The sequence below is a fragment of the Triturus cristatus genome, chromosome 1_2 (assembly GCF_964204655.1).
Source record: "Triturus cristatus chromosome 1_2, aTriCri1.1, whole genome shotgun sequence".
In the NCBI taxonomy this organism is placed as follows: domain Eukaryota; kingdom Metazoa; phylum Chordata; class Amphibia; order Caudata; family Salamandridae; genus Triturus; species Triturus cristatus.
Window position 1 is genome coordinate 841,129,580 of NC_140580.1, and position 26,795 is coordinate 841,156,374.

The 26,795-nt window shown below is 46.5% G+C and overlaps 1 protein-coding gene across 3 annotated transcripts in view; it reads right to left on the minus strand.

The window, feature by feature from the left end:
• The window catches only part of ECE1 (endothelin converting enzyme 1), a 398,159-nt gene that overhangs the window by 58,398 nt on the left and 312,966 nt on the right, over positions 1-26,795 (minus strand). For all 3 annotated transcript variants that reach the window (XM_085608988.1, XM_085608989.1, XM_085608987.1), the window contains 2 exons: positions 25,842-25,919; positions 3,427-3,530 (listed from right to left, as the gene is read on the minus strand). In XM_085608988.1, coding sequence (XP_085465114.1) covers positions 3,427-3,530; positions 25,842-25,919 — 182 coding nt within the window. The remainder of the gene's footprint in view (positions 1-3,426; positions 3,531-25,841; positions 25,920-26,795) is intronic.

Sequence of the window (26,795 nt, forward strand, 5' to 3'; positions counted from 1 at the left end):
AAGCAAAACCAAAGTTTTAAGTCATTCAGACCAATAGGTCAGTATTCAGCATTTCTGCAACATGCCTACCCAGACTTCCCATTGGAACTCCATTTGACAAGCTAGTCAAGAATTTGGAGAGCTTATGTCCCTCCTCCCAAAGACCACCTGAAGTAAGAACCAGATTTTTAAATACGTTTATATGTCGACTAAGTGGTTTTAAACGTCTACCTGGGACACTAGAATTAACAAAAAATTAATAATAAAAACCAGGACAGTACATCTTAGTTACCAAAGGACTGGCACGGTTGCGGTGAGTAAAAGTGACAGGCAGGGAGCATAAACCAACAGGCAATTCATAATAAAACTTTAGACTGTGAATTCTTCTCATCTGGGTGCGATGTGGGGTTATTCGAATTGTAGATTACCGCCCTGGGGCACTTGAAGTTGCTCTTAGCTCTGCAGTTTCAGATATATGCTTAGGGGATTACCTATTCCAAAAATTATGGATTTACAATTTGTTCTAAAATACACTGGTGTTAGAATGTTTGCCCCTGGCAATGGGACCATATGTTCTGCGTTTAGGAACATTTGGTGTTCCAAGCAGCTTCCTACCAAAACCTTTCCCTTTAGAGAGTGGTTCTTGGAGTTATGATATTAAAATCTCAGTGAGGCTAGCTCAAAGCTCTAATCTCTAGCAAAGTATTTATGCAGAACTACTCAAAGCCTTGAAAACTCCGTATTCACTGAGCTCCGTCCATCATTCCCTTTGGTATTGCTTTGTTCGCCCTAAATTGGAAGGGTATGCCCAGACGTGGGTCCCTTGCTCACTTTTCCACTGGATTCAAGATAGCCTGGCTGATGAGGGTTATGACCCCGAAACCGGTCCCAGGATGCTGGTTTCCGGTCCAGGGAAGACATGGCTTGGCAGTTCGGGCTGGACAGCTCCCATGAGGCACAGGGTCAGACTGATTTGCATATGGCCATGTCTGAACTGGGGTGGTGGAGTGAGCTAAAGAATGATGATGGATTAAACCCAGATCAGTTGACTGGCGGTGAGTGTTTGATTTGCTCAAAAGCTCCGTCCATCATTCCCTTTGGTATCGCTTCACTGATAGTCTGACATAGCTGGTCTATTTGTTGCGAAAGATCAAGCAAAGGATACTTAAAGGTTTTGGGGGATAAGAATAGACTGAGGAGAAACAAACATAACTAACTCTGTACCCTGAAGGAGGCCTTCTTACAAAGTTTTTGTTTGTAAACATGTTTACAGTTTTGCACGTCATATGTGAAAGTGCAATTTTCGGTGTAATTAAAATAGGTTCACTTGTTTCTTCCTTGGCTATATTTTGTACAACAGAATGTTATGCCTATTGTTTTTCTCTGCGTTGGTGTGTATAGATGGATAATACTTTTTAAAGGTTCATGATTTGATAACTTGCACTTCATTAATGCAAAACAGACGAGTAGAGTCTGCTCAGCATTCTAGTCACATGTCAAAGTCTACCCCAGTGACTGTTATTGGTGCATTATATTTGTTCAATTACTAATATCTATACTGTTCGCAAATGTATTGCTTAAACAAAATAAATTCGATTAAAAGACATAAGTGGAGTGCGACACGTAGGATGCTAACATTTTGTTATCTCTTGACAAGTTGTAAAATACGCCTCAATAAACCAGTTATCCACAATAATCATTTTTGTAAGGTTGTGAATGAAGGTTTTCTGATATTTCTAAATAAAAACAACCCTTTTATCTGACAGAATCCTTAAGGATTACACTGGAGGTACAAGAAATGTGTTACAGGTCTTGTGCCCCTGGAGAAATAAGCAGACAAGCAGTTATGCAATTGCTGCATTCATATGTGCAGAACAAAATCCTGCCGGTGGTCGCCTCATTTACAGTGCCAATGACTAAAAAGCTCCAAACCATCTCCAAGAAAACAGTCTCGATCACCATAGTGAAACAGCAAAACAAATGTGTTTTGTTAAGGATCTTGGCAGCCATTTTAAGCATGATCACATGTGTTTCAAAAAGTTCCAAGATGAAGAGTCCTGCACAGAGTTAAAAAGCAAATCGTGTTCGAGATGGTTTGAACCTACTGGTTTCATCATCCAGGATTTTACTGGCTCTAGGTGACTCGAAAATGCTTGCATACCCTAAATATCTGAACATTCTAGTAACACGAGGGTAGACTGAGCTCAGATTAAGAAATCCACTAACTATTGCTGCTTTTCAAATAGTGAAAATAAAGGAAGGTATTCTGGGCTGCAAGAAAAACAATCTCCTCCTCTCTTGGGTATTCTCTCGAACCACTAATCTTTCCAACTTGACCTCCGCGTCCCAAGAGTTTTCAGTCCTACAGATCCATGGAGGGCACTCGAATTAAGCAAGAAATGTCTTACAATAGTGACGATATCTCCAGTATATTTTCACATATAAAAAGGCAAGACGACAGCAAGAACCGTCAGACTGCTTGAGGGCATTGGAAACAGAGGGGAAGGGAAGTTATGATTTTTAAACTTGTAGGTGGTGATCTGGCCAGACATCCTGCCTTGGAGGAACCGCAGATAGATCCTGAGAAGTCCCAGCAGAACAGAAGCCCCAGGGAGGACAATATGGCTCTCATGGAATTGCACTTCAATATCAGACACAGGAATTAAACACCTGCTTTTGAAATTAAAAAAAACCTTACGCCAACCCATATATCTAGATTCTGAAAATGAATACCCAACCAAAAAAGTTAATGCGAGGGAGATCTTCTGGGACGAATGGGTTTATTTGCGAGGGGTACATTTCTTCTCCTGCTCCCAAATAAAAAAAGACATAAAAGAATGAACGAGAAAATGCCATGGCAAGATATAGCATCCTTGAAGAGAGCATCAAGAATGAGTTAGCTGGCTGAGTAACAGCCCAAACTTTGTGTTCAGGTTCATAACTAAATGAACTTTTCTTGCAAAATTAACAAGAGAGATTCCGGATTGTAACTCAGTTTTGTATACTACTGCAGCATGACCATTTCTAGAACCTCTGAAGTATTTATTTTTATTTGTGGTAGTGCGTCACACTGTTTTATTGCTGAATGAGATGGTCAGATAGGTGCTGTAGCACACGAGATCAGAAGAAACTGCCACTGTTTTGGATAAAGGGTGCAGAACAACATTTAAAAACTTTCTCTTATCAAAAATCTTAAAAATGAACAAGTAAACATTTGAAGTACAACAGACTTGTTTTCTTTTTATAAATGGAACCACTTGTAAATTGCGACCGCAGACCTGCACTCTACTCTTCCAAATTGAGCACCAAAGTTTTTATACAAAGACCCTAAGGAGGCATCTGCCCACACTCCTAACCTAGAACTCTTAGAATGGAACTAATGTGGCACTACAGAACACGCCCAAAATACAGGTCTTTCCACACCTAGCACTGCACAAGTGGACTTACTGGTCTCGGTTGGGAGGCTTCCGCAGCTGATCAGCTGTGACTCGTGCAGAGAAGTTGTAGAACTGCACCACATTCTCGAAATACAGGTCTGAGGTAACTTCGTACTGCAAGAGAGGAAGGGGAGAGTCAACAGGTCAAGCCATATGCACTACATGTCCAGATAAAGTATTGCTTAGTTTCTGAGCCAAAATGCAACCACCACTCCGAGGCCAATATTCATGTATCCATCCATTCTGAGCCAAAGCCAGGCAGCAAGCGTCAAGTATAGTCCTCCATGCTAAAGGGAGCATCTCTCCTGGGTCAAACAAAGAAACATTCCTCTCCCCCACAACCCCTGCTCCCACCACCACAATGCAACCATCTATCCCAGGTCAAACCATGAGAATCCAGCAAAGGTTAGTGCTGGACCAACACAGAATTGCCATTTTACAACCTTCCCTCTTAGGCTGTGAAAATGGCTTACATTTTATCTCACTGTCAATAGGTAGTTGTTGCTTAAGTGCCACTACGGTGACATATATTGCCATTACTACCATAGAGAAGAGACAGAAAGGCAGACAGCTGAAGTAACTACATTTAGGCCAATGTACAAGATTGTGCCACTAGAAATTATTTTGATTGGATCTCCGGTTCTTCCATTCACGACACTTTCTTCTGCAGTCTGTGTTACATATGCAGGTTTGTTTCCTCGACACATTTTTCTGAAATCCTCCATCTGCATATCGAAGAGATAAAATTGAATTCCTAACTAAGGAGGGAGTCTAACGGACAGCAAGCCTCGCCCTGTCCCCAGACGGTGCGCGGCCGGTGCTGGCGGGAATAATTAAATGTAGGGCAGCCCTCCCTAAGGAACCAGGGGGCTGTGTGCAAAGCGCGGGAAGAACGAAACAGAGTGCGCAGTGACCAAGATGGCGGCGCTACTGTGGTGCCACACAGCGAAAACTTAAGTTGGCGACAGTCGATCACAAGGAGTCACGAGAATGCATAACTACACAATGAAGAAATAATCATAGAAATAATTAAATCCTGTTCGACACCTGCTGGCTCATAGAAATAACAACAAGTTCGACCCCTGCTGGCTCAATCTCGAGACCCCATAGGGCTGCAGGCAGCTGGTGGGACTATTACCGAACTCAACTGCATTAATTTAATTGCCTTGCGAGTCGAAAGGGTGACTCCCCGCCAGGCTGACTGGCAGGGATTAAACTGGAAGATGCGTGAAGTCGCCAACCTCGGAGGCTTACGGCAGCCCTGCTGTTTGGGAACAGGGCAGAGGCTATGAGGCAGGAGAGACGCCGGAAATGGAGGAAGTTAGAGCGGGGGCCTCTGGAGGGCGCATGGTAGAGGGTACCAACGCCGGCCCTAGCAACCAAGACCGTGATAACATGAGGGCAGAACTGCTCTCCGCAGAAAAAAACTGGCAGAGCTCATGCGGGTGACCAGCAAACCTTTTCTCGGGAGGAATGGAAACAAGTCTTGCTAGTCAGCAGTTCGGACGGGAGGGGCGCGGTGCTGCGGTTTCGCGCTAGTGATTTCAAAAGTAAAAGTGAGAGGCCGCCTGTCGGGTGTGATACGGGGTTCTCCATCATAACAGTTCGGCGCGCCCTCTCACTGCGCTTGCTCCAGCACTTCTCTCGCACGTGAGCGTCGTAAAAAAACAGGGGCTGCCGTTATCTACAGCAACCCGAACCTGCCACCAAACTACTCTGGCCGACAAACCAGCAACCTTTGGAAAGGGCTTTCTCGTCTGGGGGCCGTTCCAATGCGGGTCGGAATGGAAGCAGAGTACTGGTTGAAGCAAAATTAATTTCCATACACAGAAGCCCACCCACAAAAATGTACACTAACGAGCCCCTTAACGTTTGTCTTCGGACAAGACTTTGAAATCCGTGCAAGTTAAAACTCGATTCAACACTTCCAACCAGCATACTGTTCACCATGAAGAGGGCAGGTAGGAATAATAAAGGCGCACATATGCACTCGCGCATTTATAGGTTTCCTTTTTACACGGTTACTCTTTCCTCCACGAGGAGAAAGTCATACAGGGGAACACATGGAAGGAAAAGTCACTCAAAATGTTTGGGAATGGTAATATGTTGCAACTTTGATGTTTTTCTTTGTACTCGCAAAAGCCACTTTTCTGGGAAAGTCAATTTTTCTGCTGGCCTGTTCTAGATTTACTATTGCGTAAAATACCAGCGACTTGTGAAGTTTTTCAAGGGAGTAAACACGTGTCCGTAAATATGTGACTGGAAATGTAACTAAGTAAAAGTTAGACATGAAGCTGAAAAAGGTTTATGAATTAGACCCCCGGTTTCACTGTGAGCCCCCGTGCTACCCATCCGTGGTCCAAGCCTCACGATTGTCACGCCACCTGGTTTTGGGAGTTGCATGGCCGTTAGTGTTTTATGCTGGCCAGCATACCGTTCAACTAACCTACATTTGGTAGATGTCGCACACTTTTTTTACTTCTATCCCACTAATGGGATCACACTCTTAAAGCCCGACTCTTCCCCCCCCTCCCCCCCGCATTCCTAGGGCGAGCCTACTAGACAGTGCATGGTTGTCTGTTGAGAGGCATACTGTGGCTTACAAAGAATAGATGGCTTGTAGCCTGCCCATTGGTTGGCTTTCCTTGTTCTCATTTGCCTGCTTCTAATGGGTGTTCTAATATAGTGTTTGTTACTCCCATGGAGGATTGCCTCTTTAGAATCTGCCTGTTCTAGCTGCCTTCACTGCTTGCTTTTCAAGCCCAGCCTTTTTAGGTTGAACCTCGAATCAGCATTCATGCGCTGCTTTGCAAGGCATGGTTCATCTCCTCTATGGTCATTCAGCACACCCATCGCTTTAGATTGGTTCCTTCATGTGCTTTTCGAATTTCCTTAGTTTTCATTGGTGAATAGCTTACGTTTACCCCTCCTTTTGCTGTTTCGGTCACGCCCTGGAGTCTGCCCCCGTTACATGTACTATTTCACGATTGGTCATATACGTTAGTGTTGCTCACTACTTTTTCTTTTGCCTAGGCTTGTTTTATCAATTTCGTTCCAGTGTTCCCTGCTCGTGCTCCATAGCTCAGAGTGCCGCCCCGGGTCCTGCTTTTCATTCATTTGCCCATTGTTCTGTTATTTTTAGCCCCTCCCTCCCCATGCTCTCCGTGGTGTAAATTACCCACTCTCGCTCCCCTCATGTTGACCGCCTGCCTCGTCCCTCCAAATCTCCCTATTCACCGTGTGTTTATCTTTATTTACTAAATGTTATTAGGCCTCGCCTAGCGACGCAGTGCATGCGCTGCTCGCCCTGGCGAGATCTATTGTTGTCTGTTTTTTTGCCGAAGGGGCACAGGATATGTGCACGTGCGTACAGAGGACAGGTGATGTGCACGTGTATGGCCCGCGCGTTCAGCACAATGCGGGCATGGCGCGCTTTCACTTTCCCTCGCTCACCGTTCTGGAAGCTCTGGTTGTGCACGTGCTCAGTCTGTCTCCCAGAGGTTTGCCGAGGACTTGGTAGGCAGCATTCTCGTGCAGGGCAGGACGCGCGAGTAGCGCAGTCCTTCCCCTGGTTTAATGTCTTGGTAAAATTGACATAGCTGCATATTGTTGGCTATTCATTATTCAAGGTAGGCCATTAACCTTTCAATGTTTTAAAGTGTGCACTACATGAAAAGTATTCCAGTTTTACCCTTTCTTCCTGTAGAGTGCGGTGATGTCATTATTTAATACATATTGCAGTTTGATAAAAAACCATGGTTCCAATAGATTGTTTAAACTCACGCCGTAACCTCTTCTCTACAGATTCCCTTTGCTTCCACCAGGGTTGGTTTAGCGAGTGACGGTGGGCTAAAAAAAAAACAAAATTATATTCAAGTTGCTTCCTTCCTGTGTCTTCAGTGATAAAACTGGGTTTCGGCGCTTTTCCAGACGTAACACTTATGCTGCAGAGTCTCCAAACAGTTAGATATCTACGCGTGGTGGGTTTCCTCCTACGATCTGAGTTAAGTTTCCAACTTTTAGAAGAGTTACAACGTTCCCCAGCAGTGTGCATGGAAATCGCCTCAAATCGTACATTTAGAAGCACATTTCTTGTTGTCTGTTTTTAGTCCTGGAGGTTGCCATACCAGTAAGTAGTGGATATGTTCATTAGCACATGTAAGATTTTTCTCTCAACTTTTTTCCATTACCTATAAATACCCTCATGAAACGAGGTGCTGTTACCTATTCTTTTCCACCCAGGAAGGCAGTGGTGTAACGCAAAAAGATGCCCCCCCATGCAGAATGTTACGAGGGGCCCCTTGAGTCGACCATACTTCACAGTCATTGACTTTTGACTAAATGGGGTCCGCTTGAAAGGTTGGGGTCAACCTGGAGGTCTTGGGGCCTCCCTGCGCTGCAGGAAGTGTTCCATGTAGCACATTGTCTTGGTACTTTAAGTGGAGCCCCCCGTCAGTGTGTTCACATTAAGTATCAAATGCCTCTTTTCCACTTGAAATGTGTCAAAAGATGGAGAAAGATAGCCCTAGACAAATGTTAACTCTCAGCAGTTAATATTGGACAAAAGTGAGAGAAGTTACAGTGAAAAAATAGGACTGGATTATTCTGGAATTTTGTATTGTAGGACATTAAGTGCTCATAAAGCTTTTCTGATCTATACTTCTAACCAGATTCCTCACCTTTAGAATATCTCTAGGCAACAGACTGAATCAGAAATATTAAGGTGTACTTTTCTGAACACTGTAAAATATTGTGCAAGTCCCACTCATGCTCGCGGGCGCAAACCCACTCCTGTTGCCACTCTCAGGGAAGTTCCCACAACAGGCCCAGGCAACGGTTAAAGTCTTCCGGTAAGTACGAGTCGATGCAGAAGGGATTTGTCCCAGTACCGCCGCTCTCTGCCTGAGAATTCATATGGACATCAGGGTGGTTTTCAGCATGAGTCCCGGTCCCCTGCTAAGGAGCCAGTTCAGCAGCTGATCCTGATGTACCCTGAATTTTCCGGGCCGCCAGTGACTTATTGAGGCCATTAAGGAGCCCATGTTGCATACCTTCAGCACCCTTCCGCCTCTTTGGGCATCAAAGATATTTAGAGAGATCTATCCAGATTGCTGCTGACAGAACCGCCCTCTGCACCTTAGGTGCCTCCTGAATCTGCTTGTGGGTTAGACACTTCCCTGGGTACTGGGCTGGTTTTCCCTCCTGGGTCATCAACAGAGGAGAGTGCTTCCTTTGCTATAGTGATAAGCTGTGCCACTGAGGTATTACACAACACTTTCTTCTATGGAAGTCAAGACAAATCTTCTAAATGAAGTTCTACAGCGTGGACAGGCTTAGCCTTATTCTTGCTCATTGGTGATCTGGCAAGGAGCTAGCCACCACAGTAGAGAACCCAGATTTTTTATACGTAGCACCCTATGCCAGATAGTCTGCTAGTTAAAAGTTTTCAACTTCAGTGTTAAAATCCAATTGTTCCCTGACGACGCCCACAAACAGACAGTCGGAATGAATTGAGGCAATCAAAAAACAAATGTTTTCATCGGCCTGTCCAGCCCTGCAATTGGTCAGTACCACCTGATTGATAGAGCAATATTCATATGTACTCTGGGACATGGTTGGTGAGATTTTGCTATCAGTTCCAGAAATATTTCGGGCCTCCCCAGCTCAAATCATCCAGGATGGTCAGGATGTGGCCAAATACGCGATACGTTCTGGACAGGACATGACTGCTTGGGCAAAGCAGTTGAAACTAGCGTGGTACTTTGGTGTCACACATAGATGTGATACCCGGAATTCCCTGGAGATCCGCAGGCTTCACTTATGGACTTGACTTTGGATGGGTTTTGACTCTTTGGAGAGAAGACTGACTCAGCCCTGAACGCTTTAAAGAGAGCTGGGCCACGGCGCATTCATAGGGCCTTTCTGTTCCTGCTAAGCAATTTCCTCAGCAGTTCTGTCCCTTTTAGCTATACTCAAGAGGTTTGGTGTACTCGCAATACCATTGCCCATGTAACAAGCACCCCAGTCCTTTCAGGTTCGGGGATGGGGGAATAAAGCACACAATGTCCAGGCCACCAAAGGCAAAAGCCTGCTCAGTGACCCCCACCCCAATATAGCAACAGCCTTCAAGCCGCTTTAGATTGCCCGTAGCACTTGATCACCCTGTGGCAGACAGAATCCGACATTTCCTGCTTGGGTGGTTGTTTTAAGGTGGTTCTGACACTATGGGCCGCCCGGATTTTTCGCTTTTTGAGCACCTTATTGTTGAGCTTTTACTGTTGGGGAGCCTCATAAGTTGGCACTCACCCACAGTGAACTCAGGATGGAAGAGACAAGCCATTTTTTTATTTGCAATTTCCTGCTAGTGTTCGCTGCTCGTGCTCTGTAGCTGCGAGCGCGATTTAAGTCCCAGCAGAATGGGGTGATTACCACCTCCAACTCACTAAGAGGGGGTTAGAGAGGCCATCACTGGAGACAATTGCCAGGTTTAAAATCGCACGCACAGCACATGGCAAATCTACACACAGGTTTCAACAACTCACCCTCTCGCACAAATAGGTGACAATAATCCCAATATTGATACACAACAATCCCCCTTTCCCCTATTGTTTACTCAGTTGCTAACAGCACATCCTCCTCAAAACTATGTGCTCCTCCGACACTCTCCCCCCCTAGCGTTGGGCTTTATTTCCTCCTTAGAACTCACCCCCCACCCTCCTTACTACCGTGAGATCATCAGTCTGGTTACCGTAGACAAAATCCAAAGATCTCCACATACAGTACATAACTTGAGCTCAATCCCCAGACTTTCACTGCAACGCGTGCTCGTCTGATGCAGGAGCTAAAAAGGGTGGCAGATTGTTTACTGCCCCTGAGTGTACAAGTTGGAAGCAATGTCTTATGGAGCTCCATACAGAAGTAGTAGTAATTATAATACTGTAATTAGCCCTGCGCATGCCACAATTGTGAGTGCCAACCCGGTAGCCTCCTGCCACTTTCAGTACCTCCATGACCGAGACCCATTTGTCTGCACTAATTTCCAGGAGCCGCGGCAGCCAGGGGTGCACAACCTGCTGCTGATCACCACCCTGAGAGAACAAATACCAGGACGGCACCAGCTGCTAGAAAATCTACTAAAGGTCAGTTGGGCAGTGGACGAAATGGGAACCGTTACTCAAGTTGTTGATAGTGTTTGGGCACTGCCCATTGGCCGAAACCCTGCCTGAGTTGTTCAGGTAACTACCGTCCTCCACTGCGAGAGCTCCTGGCCGAGCAACCTGCCTGCATGAAACCCAGACTCCTGCCTGGCTTAGCAACATACCCAATTTGCATGAGCCCCAAGTTCCTGCTTCCTCGTACCCTGCCTTTTGACCTGTGCCTCCTGCAATGCCTGTGCCCTGTGCCTTAGTTCTATGCCGGTGACTATTATTTTGTGATGGTGCCTGCCTACACCCATCTCCTCACATTCTTCTCCCTCTCTTTCAGAATGTTGGAACCCGCCATCCCGGTGGAACAGATACTGGCCCCCAGCTGCAGACAATGTACTGCATGGCTAAAAACTTATAAGGCCCCAAAGGAGAGACCGATTGCATTGCAAATACTTGTTCTTTTGTGGGACGCATTCCACTAGAGTGTGTGTTTTAAGGAGTCTCAGTCATGTATGTCTCCCACCCTGCACTCCGTTGCCGGACGGCTTCTCCTTGCATCTTCCTTGTTGTGCTCGCCTGTGTGTTCTCTCCATTGCTTCCATCACACTCGCTTGCTATGTTGCAGTCCCCACAACCCGTGTTGCTTTTGCTCCCGCCCTCCCAAGTTTGCTTTTGCAGCCACTTTCCCGTTGCTTTAGCACCCCTCCCATGTTGCTTTGGCTGCACCCCCGCCCTCCAACATGTTGCTTTATTGTTTGCCCCTAACCTCCATGTGTTGCTTCGTTGTGCCCCCAAGCCGCATATTGTTTTAGCTGGCTTACAAAAATAAATAAATCAGGTTTTATTTTCTTTTACTCACCGATCCAACTCGGATAACTAACTGCGGAGTGGGGGAGGGTGCATTCTGCGCAGCATCGTGGACACTGTGCAGCAACCATTGGCAATGCCAAAAAGTCACAAAGGTTAGAGACTTATTTCTTTGCCAATACTTGTTTAGCTAAGCGGTAGGCAGATATGGGCCAGGTCCCTGGTTTTCATTTTGAGGTGCATGTGCGTTCTGTTGCAATGCCAATGCTGAAATTTAGAGTGATAGAAATAAACTAAAAAATTTGCAATCACAGGTACTACTAAACAGCGACGAGAGACTGAAAGGAAGTGGCCCCATCGGTGAAAAACAGGTTTAAGGACAGACACGCAAGCTCAGAATCTGGGGCTCAACCATATATTAGAAAGGACAGACTTACACTTCGAGTTGTCCCGGGGGCGGGTGGGTGGGGGAAGAAAGAGAAGTCCTATATATGGCATTCTCGAGCAGCATCCCTTGTTTTGTCACATCAAGGCTGGTTCTTGGATATGTAGGAAAACGCAGCTGGAAATGCGTTCACGCCACAGACGTGAAGCCTTCTCCCCTGAAAGTTGTATGAGAACCGTCTGCCTATTCACCAATAACTTCAGGATTTCAAATGTTCGCTTCAGTGGCTACCACACACCGGCTGAGCTGCTACATTTACACTCAGTCAAATCCGACCTGTTGTCACTGCTCCTGCAGATTCACTATTTTGCGCTATAGCAAAACGGGTCTGTGGGCTCGACATGCCCCAGCACCAAGTGGCAGCTGAGCTACTTTTTTGGTTCTAAAGCTGGTTAAAAATGACACTGCTTACTCATGTAGTTCAATATAAGCAGGCTTCATATCCACGACGACTGACAGTGTAACTAGCTGGCTGGGAGTATCCCATCTGTCTACAGGGCTGGATTAGATGGCATACCCCAAAATACATTTTTTTGCTGATTTGCTAATAGCTAGTGTATTACTACATACATGATGAATGCAATGACCAGAGAATTTTCTGTAGCTGTACAGCCAGGCCAGATAAGGACACACCCACCGCATCCCATCCCCCTTTTGGCAACTCCACGGCTTATTTTCTTGTGTCCTACCGGGGTCTTGAAACTAGTTCTATAAAACAGCACCACGAGCCACATTTTCTCTAGACTAAAATCATGTAGACATTTTTTCATGAGGCACACATTTATTTTGTGCTCCTGAAGTACCACCATTTGAGCCCCTTGAGACTGGAGATCCTCTCCTAAGACACCATCTGCACAAACATGAAACATCAAGTGGAACTGCTGATCAGAGTTATTACAACGAGTTCGCTTAACTTTGTGTTAGGTTTATGGGGAAAGCGGTACCAATCCCAGACGAGATGGTAACCAGGAGCAGGTGGTTCACTGCACACAGCTGTGAGTACAGAGCTCTATAAACCGGACAGTGATGAGGTTTCTCCTGGGCATAAGGCCAGTGCAGAGCACTGATCAAACCACAGCAGCTTGGATACGGGTCATAATTCACAGCAATGAGGCTGCTCCCATGAACCAAGTTTTAGAACGAATAGGAAAGGAGATAAAAATATGAAAGCATGTAATACCATGATATTATTTACACGAAATAAAAAAGCTTTCATTTTTATTTAGCGCTTAAAACCACATTTCACATTTTTAAGCACTGTAAATAAGTGGTAATGTAAGCCATGCGGGTCCCTTGCTCACTGGGCCACTAGAACCAAGCTACACCAGATTGAAGAGCCACAATCGGGGCGAAACCGGTCTTGGGTTGCTTTGTTCCAGTTCAGAGAGGACCTGGCTTGGCAGTTCGGGCTGGAGTATTCCCATTGGAGCAGGACCGAGACTGATTTGCATATAGATAGGTCTAATCTAAGGTAGCACGGTGGGCAAAAGATGACGTGTTTTGAATGCTACCCTGTGCGATGGTCAGGTTAGGCTTATTGCAAGCATTCTTCCCATCACCTTTTGTGGGTGTGAACTCATGACCTGCAGATCAGGCCAGATATCATAGGAAGTACTGAACCGAGCCGCTTTACAAATCAACACTACTCTATACATGTTTTGCAAGAGTTGGCGATGGCGAACGAAAAGTTTCTTACCTGTCGGTGTAGTTTTGCAGCTTGAAGATCTTTCTGGATTCACTATGCTGTGCATTATTCCGCGATCTTGTGGTTGGGTCCGGATTCGTAGTCTTTTCTTTTTTTTTTTTTTTTTTTTGTAGCCCAGGTGGGCGTCGACGTCCACCATTTGGTGCACCTCCCGTGACGTCGTCGTGCTTCCTGCGGAAGTCCCACCTTTGGGGCGCCATCTTCGGGTTCTTTTTTCCCTGGTTTTTTTTTTTTTTTTTTGTTCTTTAACCCTAGGCGATTGATTAATCCTTTTGTCCATATTTCTGTACGTATCCACTTATTTGATCCTATCCATTTCACCCCCTCTTCCTCCAGCCTCATCTTCCTGGCGGAGGTGGGTGGGTTCGCTAGTGAATCCAGAAAGATCTTCAAGCTGCAAAACTACACCGACAGGTAAGAAACTTTTCGTTTTGCAGCGTGAATCTTTCTGGATTCACTATGCTGTGCATAGACTTTGTAGCGGTTTTCCTATTTTTGTGGTGGCTGGGTGGAAGATGATCGCTGGTCGTTGAAAATGTGTTGTAGCACCTTCTGTCCGACCTGTGCTTCCTTATTCATTTGAATGTCCACGCAGTAGTGCTTTGTGAACGTGTGCACAGATGCCCAAGTTGCTGCGAGACAAATGTCTTGGATGGGCGTGTTTGCCAGGAAGGCAACTGTGGCCCCCTTCTTCCTTGTGGAGTGAGCTTGGGGCCCCTCCGTTAGCTCCTGTCCAGCCGGTTTGTGACAGAATTGAATAGTGAGGGCAATCCACCTAGCGATGGTGCCCTTGGTCACTGGTCTACCCATGAAGCTAGTAGCAAAGGACACAAACAGCTGCTTCGACTTCCTGAGTTCCTTGGTTCTTTCAATGTAGTGCATCACCGCTCTTCTGGCATCGAGGGTGTGCAGGGCCTTTTCTGCGTTTGTAGTCGGGTTTTGGAAGAAACTCGGTATCTGGATACTCTGATTCATGTGGAACGCCGACACTACCTTGGGCATGAAGTGTGGGTCCGTCCTCAGGACTACCCTGTCCTTGTGAATTTGAATGTAGGGCTCCTGTAGCGTTAGTGCTTGAAGCTCGCTCACCCTGCGTAGTGAGGTTATGGCCACTAGAAAGGCAGTTTTCATCGTCAACATTTGTAGATTGGCCTTGTGAATGGGTTCAAACGGCGCCTTCATGAGCTCCGTCAGAACCACGTTTAAATTCCATGCCGGCGGCGGCAACCTTTTCGGGGGTGCCAATCTTTTGGCTCCCTCCATGAATCTCTTCACCACCTGCGAGCTGAAGAAACTTCCACCCTTCTCACCTCTGGTGTAGGCAACGATCGCTGCTAGGTGCACCCTTAGGGAGCTCGAGCAGAGGTTACTCTTTAGAAGGTGTGTGAGGTACCTCAGCACAGTTGAGTCTCTTGTCATTCTGTTTTGCAGGCCCTTTTTCCTGCACCACACCGTGAATCTCTTCCACTTTGCGCTGTAGCACTTTCTTGTAGTAGGTTTCCTTGCCTCCCGTAGCACTCGCATAGTGCTCTGAGGTAACCTTAGGTGTGCGAACTCTAGGTCTTCAGGAGCCATGCTGCTAGGTTGAGGGTCTCTGGCTCTGGGTGCAGGACCTCCCCGTTTTGCATTGAGAGCAGGTCTTTTCTCCTCTCGAACCTGTACGGATTGCCTTGCGCCATTTCTTGAATCTGTGAGAACCATGTCTGCCTCGCCCACTGTGGGGCCACCAGGATCAGAGTCATGTTGCTGGTTCTGCACTTGTCGAGCACTCTGTGCAACAGGGGTATCGGTGGAAAGGCGTAGGCAAATGTCCTCCACCAGCTTATCCATAGGGCATTTCCCTTGGATTGCTGATCTGGTTGCCTGGACGCGAAGCTTTGGCATTTTGCATTGTGGCGTGTTGCAAATAGGTCTATTGTGGGAGTCCCCCATCTCCGGAAGATTTTCTCCGTTTCCTGGCCATTGAGCTCCCACTCGTGCGATGCTGACGTCTGCCTGCTCAGCCAGTCTGCCTCCACATTGTCCTTCCCTGGTAGGTGAATTGCCAGTAGATCTATCTTGAGAGGTATGGCCCATCTCCAAATCTCCTGAGCTAGGGATGAGAGGGGAAACGACTGTGTCCCCCCTTGTTTGTTGATGTAGAACATCGCCGTGGTGTTGTCTGTCTGTACCAACACCCTCTGGCCGCACAGGTGTCTCTGGAATGCCTTCAGGGCTAGCAGTATCGTTTTCAACTCGAGGTAGTTGATGTGGCGGACCGCGTCTGCTGGAGCCCATAGACCCCTCACTCTGAGGTTGTCCATGTGCGCTCCCCATCCCTTCTGCGATGCGTCCGTGGTAATGGTCACTGTTGGGCTTGGTGGTGTCAGGCTTCTCCCCGTTGTTATGTTGTCTCTGTTCCACCAAGTTATCTCCTCCTGCACTGCGTGCGTAACAACCACTAGATCCTCCCAACTTCCGTTTGCTTGTGACCATTGCTGTTGCAGCCATTCCTGGAATGGTCTCATGTGCAGGCGTACATTCGGCACCAGCTGGATACAGGACGCCATCATCCCCATCATCTTGCTCACCGCCCTCACTGTCAGAGCTCGCCCCTTCTGGTAGAGCTGCGTCTCCTTCAGTAGGGCATCTGTCCTCCTGTCGCTGGGCACTACTGTACTGTTGAGGGAGTTGATCTTTGCCCCCAGGAAAATCTTTACCTGTTCCGGTTCCAGCGATGATTTTCCCCAGTGGATGGAAAATCCCAGATTTGTGAGGGTGTCTGTTACGCGTTTTGCGTGCCTCTCGCACTTCTCGCGTGAGTTTGCCTTGACCAGCCAGTCGTCCAAGTATGGGTATACGTGTATGCCCTGCTTTCGTAGGTGTGCCGCTACCGCCGACAGGCATTTTGTAAAGACCCTTGGCGCTGATTTTAATCCGAAGGCCAGGGTTGTGAACTGGTAGTGTTCCTGTTCGATGTTGAATCTTAGAAGGCCCTTGTGCCTTCTGTTTATTGGGATGTGAAGGTAGGCATCCTTGAGGTCCACGGTGACCATGAAGTCCCCTTCTCTTATCTGTGGCAGTACCTCCTGCAGTGAAGTCATTTTGAACCTTTGCGTTCTGATGAACTTGTTTAGGTAACGGAGGTCCAGTATGGGTCTGAGGTCTCCGTCTACCTTCGGAACCACGAAGTAGTTTGAGTAGACCCCTTTGTTGCGTTCCCCGAACGGCACTGCCTCTATGGCTCCCTTTTGTAGGAGTTTCCGCGTTTCTTCTCTGAGTATTGCCAGTTCTTGGGCCGATCTGTCTTCCCTTCGGTTTCCTGTTTGGAGGTCTTTTCTCCAAGTCTACGCAGTATCCGTACTGCACGATGTTCCGTATCCACTTGTCTGTGGTTATACGCCGCCACTCCTGAAGGTAGAACCTCAGCCTTCCGCCTACTGGTGACGTATGCTCGTAGGCTCCTGAATCTTCTCTTCCCCCTGATGCCACTTTTTTGCGCCTCACCCTTGGGGACCTGACGAGGGTAGGCGTCTTCTTGCGTGCTGAGTCACTTCGAGGAGGGCTGATCGCCCCCTCTCCTCCTTTGGCCACGTCCGTTCCCTCTCCCGCGAAAGGACTGGCCCCGAGGTTGATATTGCCAGCTTTGCTTCTGCTGACTTTGTCCGTGACCTTCGCCCTGCTGACCTTGTTGGAACGCCTGGTGCGATGTCCCTTGCTGGCTTGCACCCCTACCGTAGGGTCTCCTCGAGGGATTACCTCGTCTCATCCCCCTCAGCTGTAGGGCTCCCATGGACCTCGCGGTCTCGTTTTCCTTCTTGAGCTGGGTGAGCTTTTCGTCCACCGTTGCTCCGAACAGTGTCTCTCCGTTGAAGGGGGTGCCAAGGATGTTGTTCTGCACTTCCGGTTTGAATCCCGAGATTCTTAGCCATGCATGCCTCCTCTCTGTGACCCCTATGGCCATGAGTCTTGCTGAAGTCTCTGCCCCATCCAACGCCGTTTTTATACAGGAGTTGGCGATGTTCTTGCCTTCATCTACCAGGTGAGAGGCTCTCTGGCGGTATTCCTCGGGGAGGTGCTTTACTAGCTCCCCCATCTCATCCCAGTGTTGGTATTGGTGTCTATTGAGGAGTGCATTCGAATTCGCCATGCGCCAGTGCATTGCGGCGTTCCTCTCGACCTTTCTGCCTGTGAGGTCGATCCTCCTGCTCTCTTTATCCGGAGGCGGTCCCGAAGTTGCTGGAACGTTGGCCCTTCTCCTGGCCGTGGAGGCTATGATGGAGTCTGCGGTGACGCTACCCTTGATGTAAGGTGGGTCCAGGGAGGAGTGCTTATATTTCTTCTCTGTCCTGGGCGTGATCGACCGGCAGGTGGCAGGCTCCTTGAAGGCTTCTCTCCCCTGGTTCATCACGCTTTGTAGCATGGGGAGGAACTGACTCCTAGTCTGGATGGGGAGCAGTGTTTCGACGAGAAAATCGGCTTTCGGCCTCTCCTCGTCGAGTTTGACGCCGAAGGCCAGTGCTGCGCTCTTCACCACCATATTGTATACCCCGATGTCGTCGGGTGGCGAAGGCCTCGAGGGGTACGTGTCCACGGGCTCCTCCGGGTTTTCGGTGTCGAGATCGTGCCATTCGACGTCGTTGCTGGTAGATGCCGCCGATTCGAAGAACGACTGTTGGTCTTCTTCCTCGGCTTCTTCCTCATAATAGGGCTCCTCTTCTTCTTCGAGATCCCTTGTCAGCCCTTCGGCGTCGAACTCGTCTTCGACCTCGACGACGTCCGCCGATGAAACCGTTGGAATCTTGAATTCCTTCATCCTGGCGTCGAACTCCTTCTTCCTTTGAAGGATGTTCTCCATTTCGGCCTCGAGCCGCCTCTTCTTTTTCTCCATTTCGGAGATACTTTCGGCGTCGACCGCGGGTCTTTTCGATGAAACTTGCGTCGACGTCGAACGTTCTTTCTGCGTCGATCGGCCCGTTTCATGGGATGATTTCGACGACCCTTGCCTTTCGGCGTCTTTCTGCACCAGGGAGTCCTTTTGCAAGGATCCGCTGGGCCTTTTGTCCGAAGTCCCCCCTTTGGACGTCGAAGTTTTTGGCGCCGGGGCTCCCTTCGTGGACCTTGACTCAGTTTTCCTCGAGTCACCCTCGTGTTCGAGGTGTTTTTTGATTTGCGCTCGACGATTCTCTTACCTCGTCTTCTTTTTTCTTGTCGGTCTCTACGACCGTGAAGTTTTCGGCTGTCTCGGCGACGTTGTCCTCGTCGTCCGTGTCGAGGACCAGCTCGTAGAGTGTCGGGGGTTTCCCTTTGCCATCCATGTTGGCGTTGGCTCTTCTCTGCCTCTCTCTCACCCTGAGTGTCTTCGGCGCGAAGGCTGAGCAGGCGTTGCAGTCGATACTCTGGTGATCCACCGGTAGGCAGAGGTTGCAGACCGGATGCTGGTCTTTCTGCGCGAACTTGTGGTGGCAGTTTGGGCAGAACTTGAATGGCGTCTTGTCCATTTCGCTCAGGGTCTCTGAGCGTGCATTCTCCAAGGCTGTCGAAGAAAAGGCTCGCTGGTCCTCTTTCTTCGCGCTCCTGATGAAATCTGTTCTATTCCTGATGTCTTCTCTTGATTCTATCGATGAAACTCGCTTTTCTTCCTTCTTCCTCCGAGTGAATTTCTGGAGCTTCCCGATGACGATCCAGACCCAATGGCGGAAAAAAGAATCTGAAGATGGCGCCCCAAAGGTGGGACTTCCGCAGGAAGCACGACGACGTCACGGGAGGTGCACCAAATGGTGGACGTCGACGCCCACCTGGGCTACAAAAAAAAAAAAAAAACAAAGAAAAGACTACGAATCCGGACCCAACCACAAGATCGCGGAATAATGCACAGCATAGTGAATCCAGAAAGATTCACGCTGCAAAATATGTAATTACAGTTCAGCTGGATAGTTCACAAGAAACACATTCTTTTGAGTGCCAACAATCAGGCCCGGTTTGGACACATTTGCATATAACTAAAAATAGTCATGTACATGCATGCAAGTGTCTTCAGCTGGTATAGATTTGAAGAATAGGAACCGTGAATAGGTGAATAAAATGAGTAGTTAAAATAATGCAAGAAAAAGCAAGAAGTGTAAGTACCTTCTAGGGGAAACGTAATCACCATAAATATTTTTATTGCTGGCACTAGGGGCCTCATGCACAAAGCAATTTTACGGTCACCAAGGTCATATCGGAGCCCTTGCAACCACAAAATGTTTTAATGTAGAAAGCACAAACTGCAATTCGATAACACATTATTGAAACACAATTTGCGCTTGCAAGTAAATAAATCAGTATTTGGAAAGGGTAAAAAGGATATCCCATCCAAATAGAAATTCCTTAAGCAGTGCATTAATATTTTGTGACTGAAAACCAGTTGCAAACCATTCATATTTTACCACCAAGTCAAAAAAAGGTGGTAACAATTCGCAAACCAGAAAGGGTCCCCTAATGACATTTGTGAATGAGGACAAAAACATGCCTGCTCCTAAAAAATGGTTCTAAATTCTTTCCTTTTTTAATGCATCCTGTTATCCTTTTAAGATAAGAGGAACGCATTAATTACAAAATTTAAAAAAGATTGCTGCATTTAAAAACAATTACAATCATGGTAGTGTGCTGACCCCAGCAGGCCACCGTGCCTCGGACTCTAACCAACTGTCATAGGTCAGCAATCTACCACAGGCACATTAACGAGGTAGGTTGAATTGTGACCCACTGATTCGGTATTTTGTGAACCAACTTATTATTACATAAATTGGTTCGAAAAATGCCAATACATTCGGTCAAATTTGGGGAGGAAATTGCAGCCACTTCTACTATATACATTTAGAGGACATCACAAACAAGAAATTGCAAATTGTGAATTATTAGCAATTTACGATTCCTTATTTGGAATATTAGGACACAAGCCCCTAGTTTTCTAAAAATAAGATGGAGTCCTATAGCCAACGTCATTCTGAAGAGCAGTGTGCTGCTGATCTCTGTAATCTTTAGAATGCGTCAGGTTTATTGCAAATTTTGTAAACAAAAATCAACCAATTGGTCAGAGGTGCAAGGCAAACAATAGAGAGCAGAAAGACTGCTACTTCTGGCCTTCTGTTTTGATGTCTCCCTCATTGATTTGGAGGTCCAGTTACCAAAAAGTGTCTGAAAATCCTGTAGCCCAATTCTAAGCACCCACACAAGAAAAGTCTCTCACAAATAAGTTTGAAATGTTAGGGGTCAAAGGGTCTATTTCCAAGGGTCTGCCTGGGATCGATTACCGACAGGCTCGTGGGGATGTCGGGGTCTGCAGTAGACGCTTTAGCTGGAGCCTGTACCACATAGATGGATGATCAGGAGGAGACTGGCTCTTTTGGTGCCTGCGTGACTGTTTTCTACATTTGGACCTAGAGTCATTCTTAGAAACGACAACAAAGGTATATTTTCAGAGTGCATGGGATGAGTAGGGCGGCATCAAAGGAACTTAGGAGCTAAATATTTGGCCGATAATGTACATATGCATTTGTTTTTCAGGGTGAGAATTTTAATGCCCACCCTTGCACTTTTCAAAAATATTTGTATTCGTTTTTCATGAAATAAACTTTTTACACCGGCTAATCACCGTCTCATTATTACTTCAATTATTTCCAATACTTAAAATGATCTGTCATAGTTATCTTCCTAGGTGGGTGCAAGGAATCAATGTTTGTGTAAATTCATGTGGCGAGAGGTGTGATTAGGATGAAGGGGAGTGGATGAAGGGGAGAGGAGGCGACCACGTGACTGACTAGTTATTGATACTGTTGTGCAAAATAAGTTGTGTGACTCATCGTTGCATCATGCCATCATCCTTTTGGCCTCAAGATATTTCATGTTGGCCTTTCAGCATCTTTCACTGACCGGCCCAGTATGATCATCTCCCTCTTCGACTCTCATGGTGTCGCTCCTTGTCCTGTTGCAGAGACCAGTTCAGTAGCTCTGATAGTCATGCTTTGTTAGTAAAAATATTTAACTGCCAGCCCCAAAAATAGAGTGAGAAGGCAGTGTGAGCTGACAAGAAGGTAGCCCTTACCTGCAGTGCCACTACCTTACTCGACCCTCCGACCACCTCTGCATGCTGCTCACCACAGGAGCCGAGCGATAAACATTCCTCTTTTTAGTTTCCATTGCACTAGTGTAGGAACACTTTTCGAAATAGGGGTGCTGCCTTCAGTGTAATATCACAGATTGTGAAAAATCCATGCGTCACACAACAAATATAGCAAATGAGGCCACCCCAAATCAAAAGAAAAGTGGCAATAATGTGGTATGCTGCCAAGGTCTTTTTTGGAGCCCACTGTCACAAATCTATTACTAAAACATGGTGTGGTAGCACAGTATCATTTACAGACAGCACATTTTCCATTGAAGGTAATAACCTTTGCATAGCATGCAAATTATAATGTGGAGGAAATCAGGTTTCAGCAAATATTTATCATTTGCGCATCACTAAGTGTCTACATTTGTTTTGATCTCATTAAAATCTTTGTTACCATCACACTTAATCACAAAGAATTGTGCTTCATTTGTGCTTTCCTAACTGCAAATAGGTTTTAAAATATTTGTGCTATTCATTTAGACGTATTTAAATGTTGTTGTAGGTTAGGAAAAAGCCATACTACAGCCTTTCCATTCACACTTTCTGTACCCATCCAAGATTGTCTGATAGTGAATGTTTGAAAGTGAACCAACTTTGTAGTAAAGTAAACCACCAATCTTCAAGTTAAAAGAATAAGCAGCAGTGTGTCAGAAGGGATTCTCTGGCATTTGACCTCTGTCTTTGAACACATAGCAAACGAGACAAGATAAACGACTAAGGTATTTTTAATGCACATTCACCTTCTGAACCCCAGCAGGTTTATTTTGTGGGTGCTGCTGCCTCCCGCAGACCTGCTTCCAGCGCCTGAATAAAAATCCATTGTGGTTCATGCATGAAAGACTAGGGATGCTAATACACTGAAATGATGAAAGAATGGCTGTCCTATTTCCACGCGAGCTAAAAATAACAAACACTCATTTCGGTTTGCTTTCCACAGAGTGGGACCAGGGCAGTGCAGGTGGCAGAGTCCTGATCATCATAAAAAAAGTTCAAAAAGTATCCACTACTGATTGCCAAACATACATTTGTGGAGGACTGGGTGCTCTCCAGAGCACAGCGGCGTATAAATTTAGAGAGTAATAGTGATGGGCCTATACATTTGTAGTAGCTTTCGGCTGTGTGGAGTGGTGTTAAACCTAAGACAAGCACCTAAATCGCACGGTGCCTCTATCTCAGTGTCTTCAATGATTGTATCCCCCCAAAATTGTATGTGTGACAGGACCATATAATGTACATAATATTGGCCGCCATGGAACTGCAACTAGGGCATTTATCATGTATCACTGGGTAGAAGCTAAGTTGCTTACATCTAGGACAGGGTTTGACTGGGGCACCAAAAGGAGCTCCAGCAAACATGCTCAAACCAGCCCTTTGTCTTCACCCACTATCTTTGTCAATCCATCCACTCGCTCGCCTCACGGCTTCCTCTGAGTGTTTTCTCTCTACCTTCCTCACTCTTGCCCGCTCTTGAAGCATCATGCTTACTTAAGTAACCTGGTGAGCTGGAGATGGGTCAGAGGCATCGGGAACATCCCTGGCCTTTCAAAACCGACCTCAAAGGGCTCCAGCTCTCCAGGGAAATGCCGGATGCAATAGAAGGCCTGCCCAGCCATGATCTAGGGTTTCTCAAGACCTTAGTCAAAAAATGTAAGACCCTCACCTATTCTATGTCATTGTGTCCTGCTTCCACATCTTTGTCCCATGTTCTTCTCGGACCTACTAATTTGTCTGCCACCAAAACACAATATAATAGTGTTAATTTGATTAGCATTAACTAGTTTTAGTAGTGCATAGTGGATTGAGTGTGTTTGGGGGTCATTCCAACCAGCTCCTCAAGTGTGACCAATTGCCCTCTCACTAGGACTTTGTGTGAGCTTGGAACAGTCTCTTATGCACAGGTTATATGTTTTTTGAGCTCGCCAAAGGTGGAAGGTTGTGTTTTCATAGAAATCCATGTGTATTCACAACATTTAATCTAGTTGCCACTCTTCTAAACCTGGGCACAAACATTATTGATAAATCTAGTGCTATCTCAGTGTGGGTCTGCGCTAGGCAAAGTTTCCAACACTATCTTACAGTTTTCAATTAATCTAAGGTGGGGAGTGTGTTTTCAGTTCTCCTTGATCACTGTCTCTAAAAGCAGAGCTGCTAGGGAGAATATAGGACATTTACTCAACCTTTTGAGACCGATAGTTAGTTTTCCCAAAACAACTCTTAAATGTTCGTCCTGGTAGTTTTTAGGCGGATATTAACAAAATACAATAGTTGTGGGGAGCTCACCATCCTAAATAGTGCCATCCTTCCCACTGATCACGTGCACATAATTGTGGAACCATATTGGCCCCATTATGGGCCTTTTATCATCAATCCTCCTGCCAGGGGCTCCATCACCAGAACAAACAAGGATGACCGAGGCCACCCTTGCCCAGTACCTCTGAGAGTTGGCTAAGAATCAGATGAGCTGTGCACTGCTTACACTTGCAGTGAAGAGTGTATAAAAGTTTAACCCCCTGTAAGATAGGGTAACCAAAACCCATTTTCCCCAGGACGATGGTGGGAGCCTCTGTGCGTTCAATGTAATCTTTTCTGGTTAGACCATAACTTACGTGCAGGATTTAAATTATCTGTCTATGCACTGTTGCACAATAATGATCATATGGCATGTCTATGTGCCTGTGAAGTTTCCATTAGTGCATATAAGAAACTAGCATGTAACTACAGAACAATGAACACATTCTAGAGTGTGAGCCAGGTAAGGCTTCCTTTCTCTCCACAATTCTTTTGCTTCCTTCTCACCTTTGTCTTTAACCTTGGTCATCCACTCCCAATGTTCCAGCCTTCCTCCCACATTTATCTCTCTGCTATTGCCACTTTCTCTTGCATTGCTTCTCTTTATTTCTTTGCTATTTTTTTCCTTTACTCTTGTTTGGTCTCTTCTTTTTCTCTAGTTGTTCCTTCCCCAGTGCATCTTCTAGATCTAATAGAGTGTCCACTAGATCTCACCTCCCTTCCTCCACTTTTGCCTCCTTTATCCCAGTTTTTCAATTTGTCTTTGCCTTTGTCCTTCGGCATATTTCCTCCGTAGATATTGTCAGTTGCTTTCCCACTTCTCTCATTTTGGTTCCCCTCTTTGTCACTTCTAAAGTCTCATCTTTCACATTTATCTGCTTGTCACCCTGTACCTTTTTCTTTCGCACTTGTTGATCTCCTTTTACTGCTCTACCAGGCTTCCTTGGTCTAGGCTTGCCCTAATCTCAGCCACTGCTTGCCCTGACCTTCCCGTTCTCCTTATGCCAATGCATGCCCCATGCCCGCTCTGCTAGTGCCTGCTGTGGCTTCCTTTGCCCTAGTGCCCCCAAGTCACATTTTGCCTCAGCCACCGCCTGGCTCCCTTTGCCAGAGTTAGATTTAATTAACCTAAGCTCCATTTACCCAGCCTCCCATGGTCTTTGCACCCCTTGCTTTCTTTGCCATATCCTGCTTTGGTTCCCATTTACCACGGGCCGCCCTTCCACCCCTGCGCTCCCAATTGCTCCCGTTCCACCTGGCAGGCACTGCCAAAGCCACCAGGATCTCATTTACACCAACCCCATGGCTCCCTTTGCCCCTGCCTCCCCCATGGCTCCATTAACCCAGCCTCCCATGGTCTCAGTGAGTCTTCGCTCCCGTCATCTTACTCTCCTCTTGGCTCTTTACCCAGCCTTCCTGGCTCCTTTTGCCACAAAATCCCCTGGTCTCAGCCTTCCTGGTTCCTGTTGCTCCAGCCTCACATGGTCTCCGTGCACCTTGGCTGCTGCCATATCACCCTCTGCTTAGCTCCTTTTGCACCTGCACCCCTGGCAACCTTTACCCAGACTCCCAGGTTCCCTTTGTGTTAGCCTCGACTACACCCTTTATCTCAGCCTGCCCTTATTGCCTTTCTCTTAGTCACCACAGTTTCTCACTTTGTCCCAGTTCAAACACTTGAATGTTACAAACGTTTAATTGACCAAACACACCAACAAAGTAAACAGACTACTTCGAGATCATACTTACTACAACTAGTTTCTCTGCCGAAGGACATGACTTAATACTGTGATTTAAGATCAGACACCATCAAATTACATTCATCCCCCAGCAGAAGCTCTGTTGTCTTCACCCACCTTTCAGATGACCTCCCCAAATGTTTCCCTGAAGTGGAGTCACTTACATTGCTAAACACCTTGTCCAGCTCCTTGGGGTCCATGATAAACTTGGGGTAACCAATCATGTCGTATATCGCCTCCGCCTGTTTCAGAAAACAATAAGAGCATTCAGCACGTGGCGAACAGACATCACTCCACACATACTTTTACCCAAATATTGACGTTAGAAGCGACTGTCTTGCATTAAAACAACACACAACATTCGACAAGATTAGAAAGAACAGGACCCGGCTATGCGGTGACTGAGTAGCATTTCATAAAAGGGCTTTGGACATACTAGACTCATAATTCTGTGTAGTGAGAGATGGGATTATTGTGAAGTAACGAGAGACATCAAGTCTCCAGGCTTCTCTTGTCGTATTTCAGGTGGGGATGGAATTAGGAATAAACTCCTGACGGGACATGCATTGACGATACCCTTTCATTGGTGAAAGATGTCTCTAGCAGTCATTACGTCTTTCTCTGCAATGGTCAACATGCTGAAGGCATTTGCAAAAAGTGTATTTTCAACTACTGCATCAGACGCTGGTAAGTGAGCGACCTAAAAAAAAGTATGATCTGTCAAGATGCGACATGTTCAACGTGGTCTGCTGTGCCAACCTCGTTTTCCTGGTGCCTTAGAGGTGGTCCTTTCAAAATCACATCTATGCAATAAGCTTTCCTCCAACAGCTCGTGTCTCAGACTGAGCGAAATGCCAGAGAAAGAAACCTTAAGACCGAGTGGCTCCGGGAGCTCTGTGAAGCCACCCTATATGCTATGGAAAGGGTCGATCTCAGATGCCCTGGAAGTCAATATCCAGAGAAAGGATTTTAAAGCTCTTGAATCAGTAGTCCAACCAACAGATAGCAGGGTTAGGTATAGCCTGTGAGCCTATAAATCTCATGCTGCAAAAGAGTTCATCGTAAAAAGAAAAAGGGCACAACAGCGCTGTGATATGACAGATGGATTTATTCCAAAG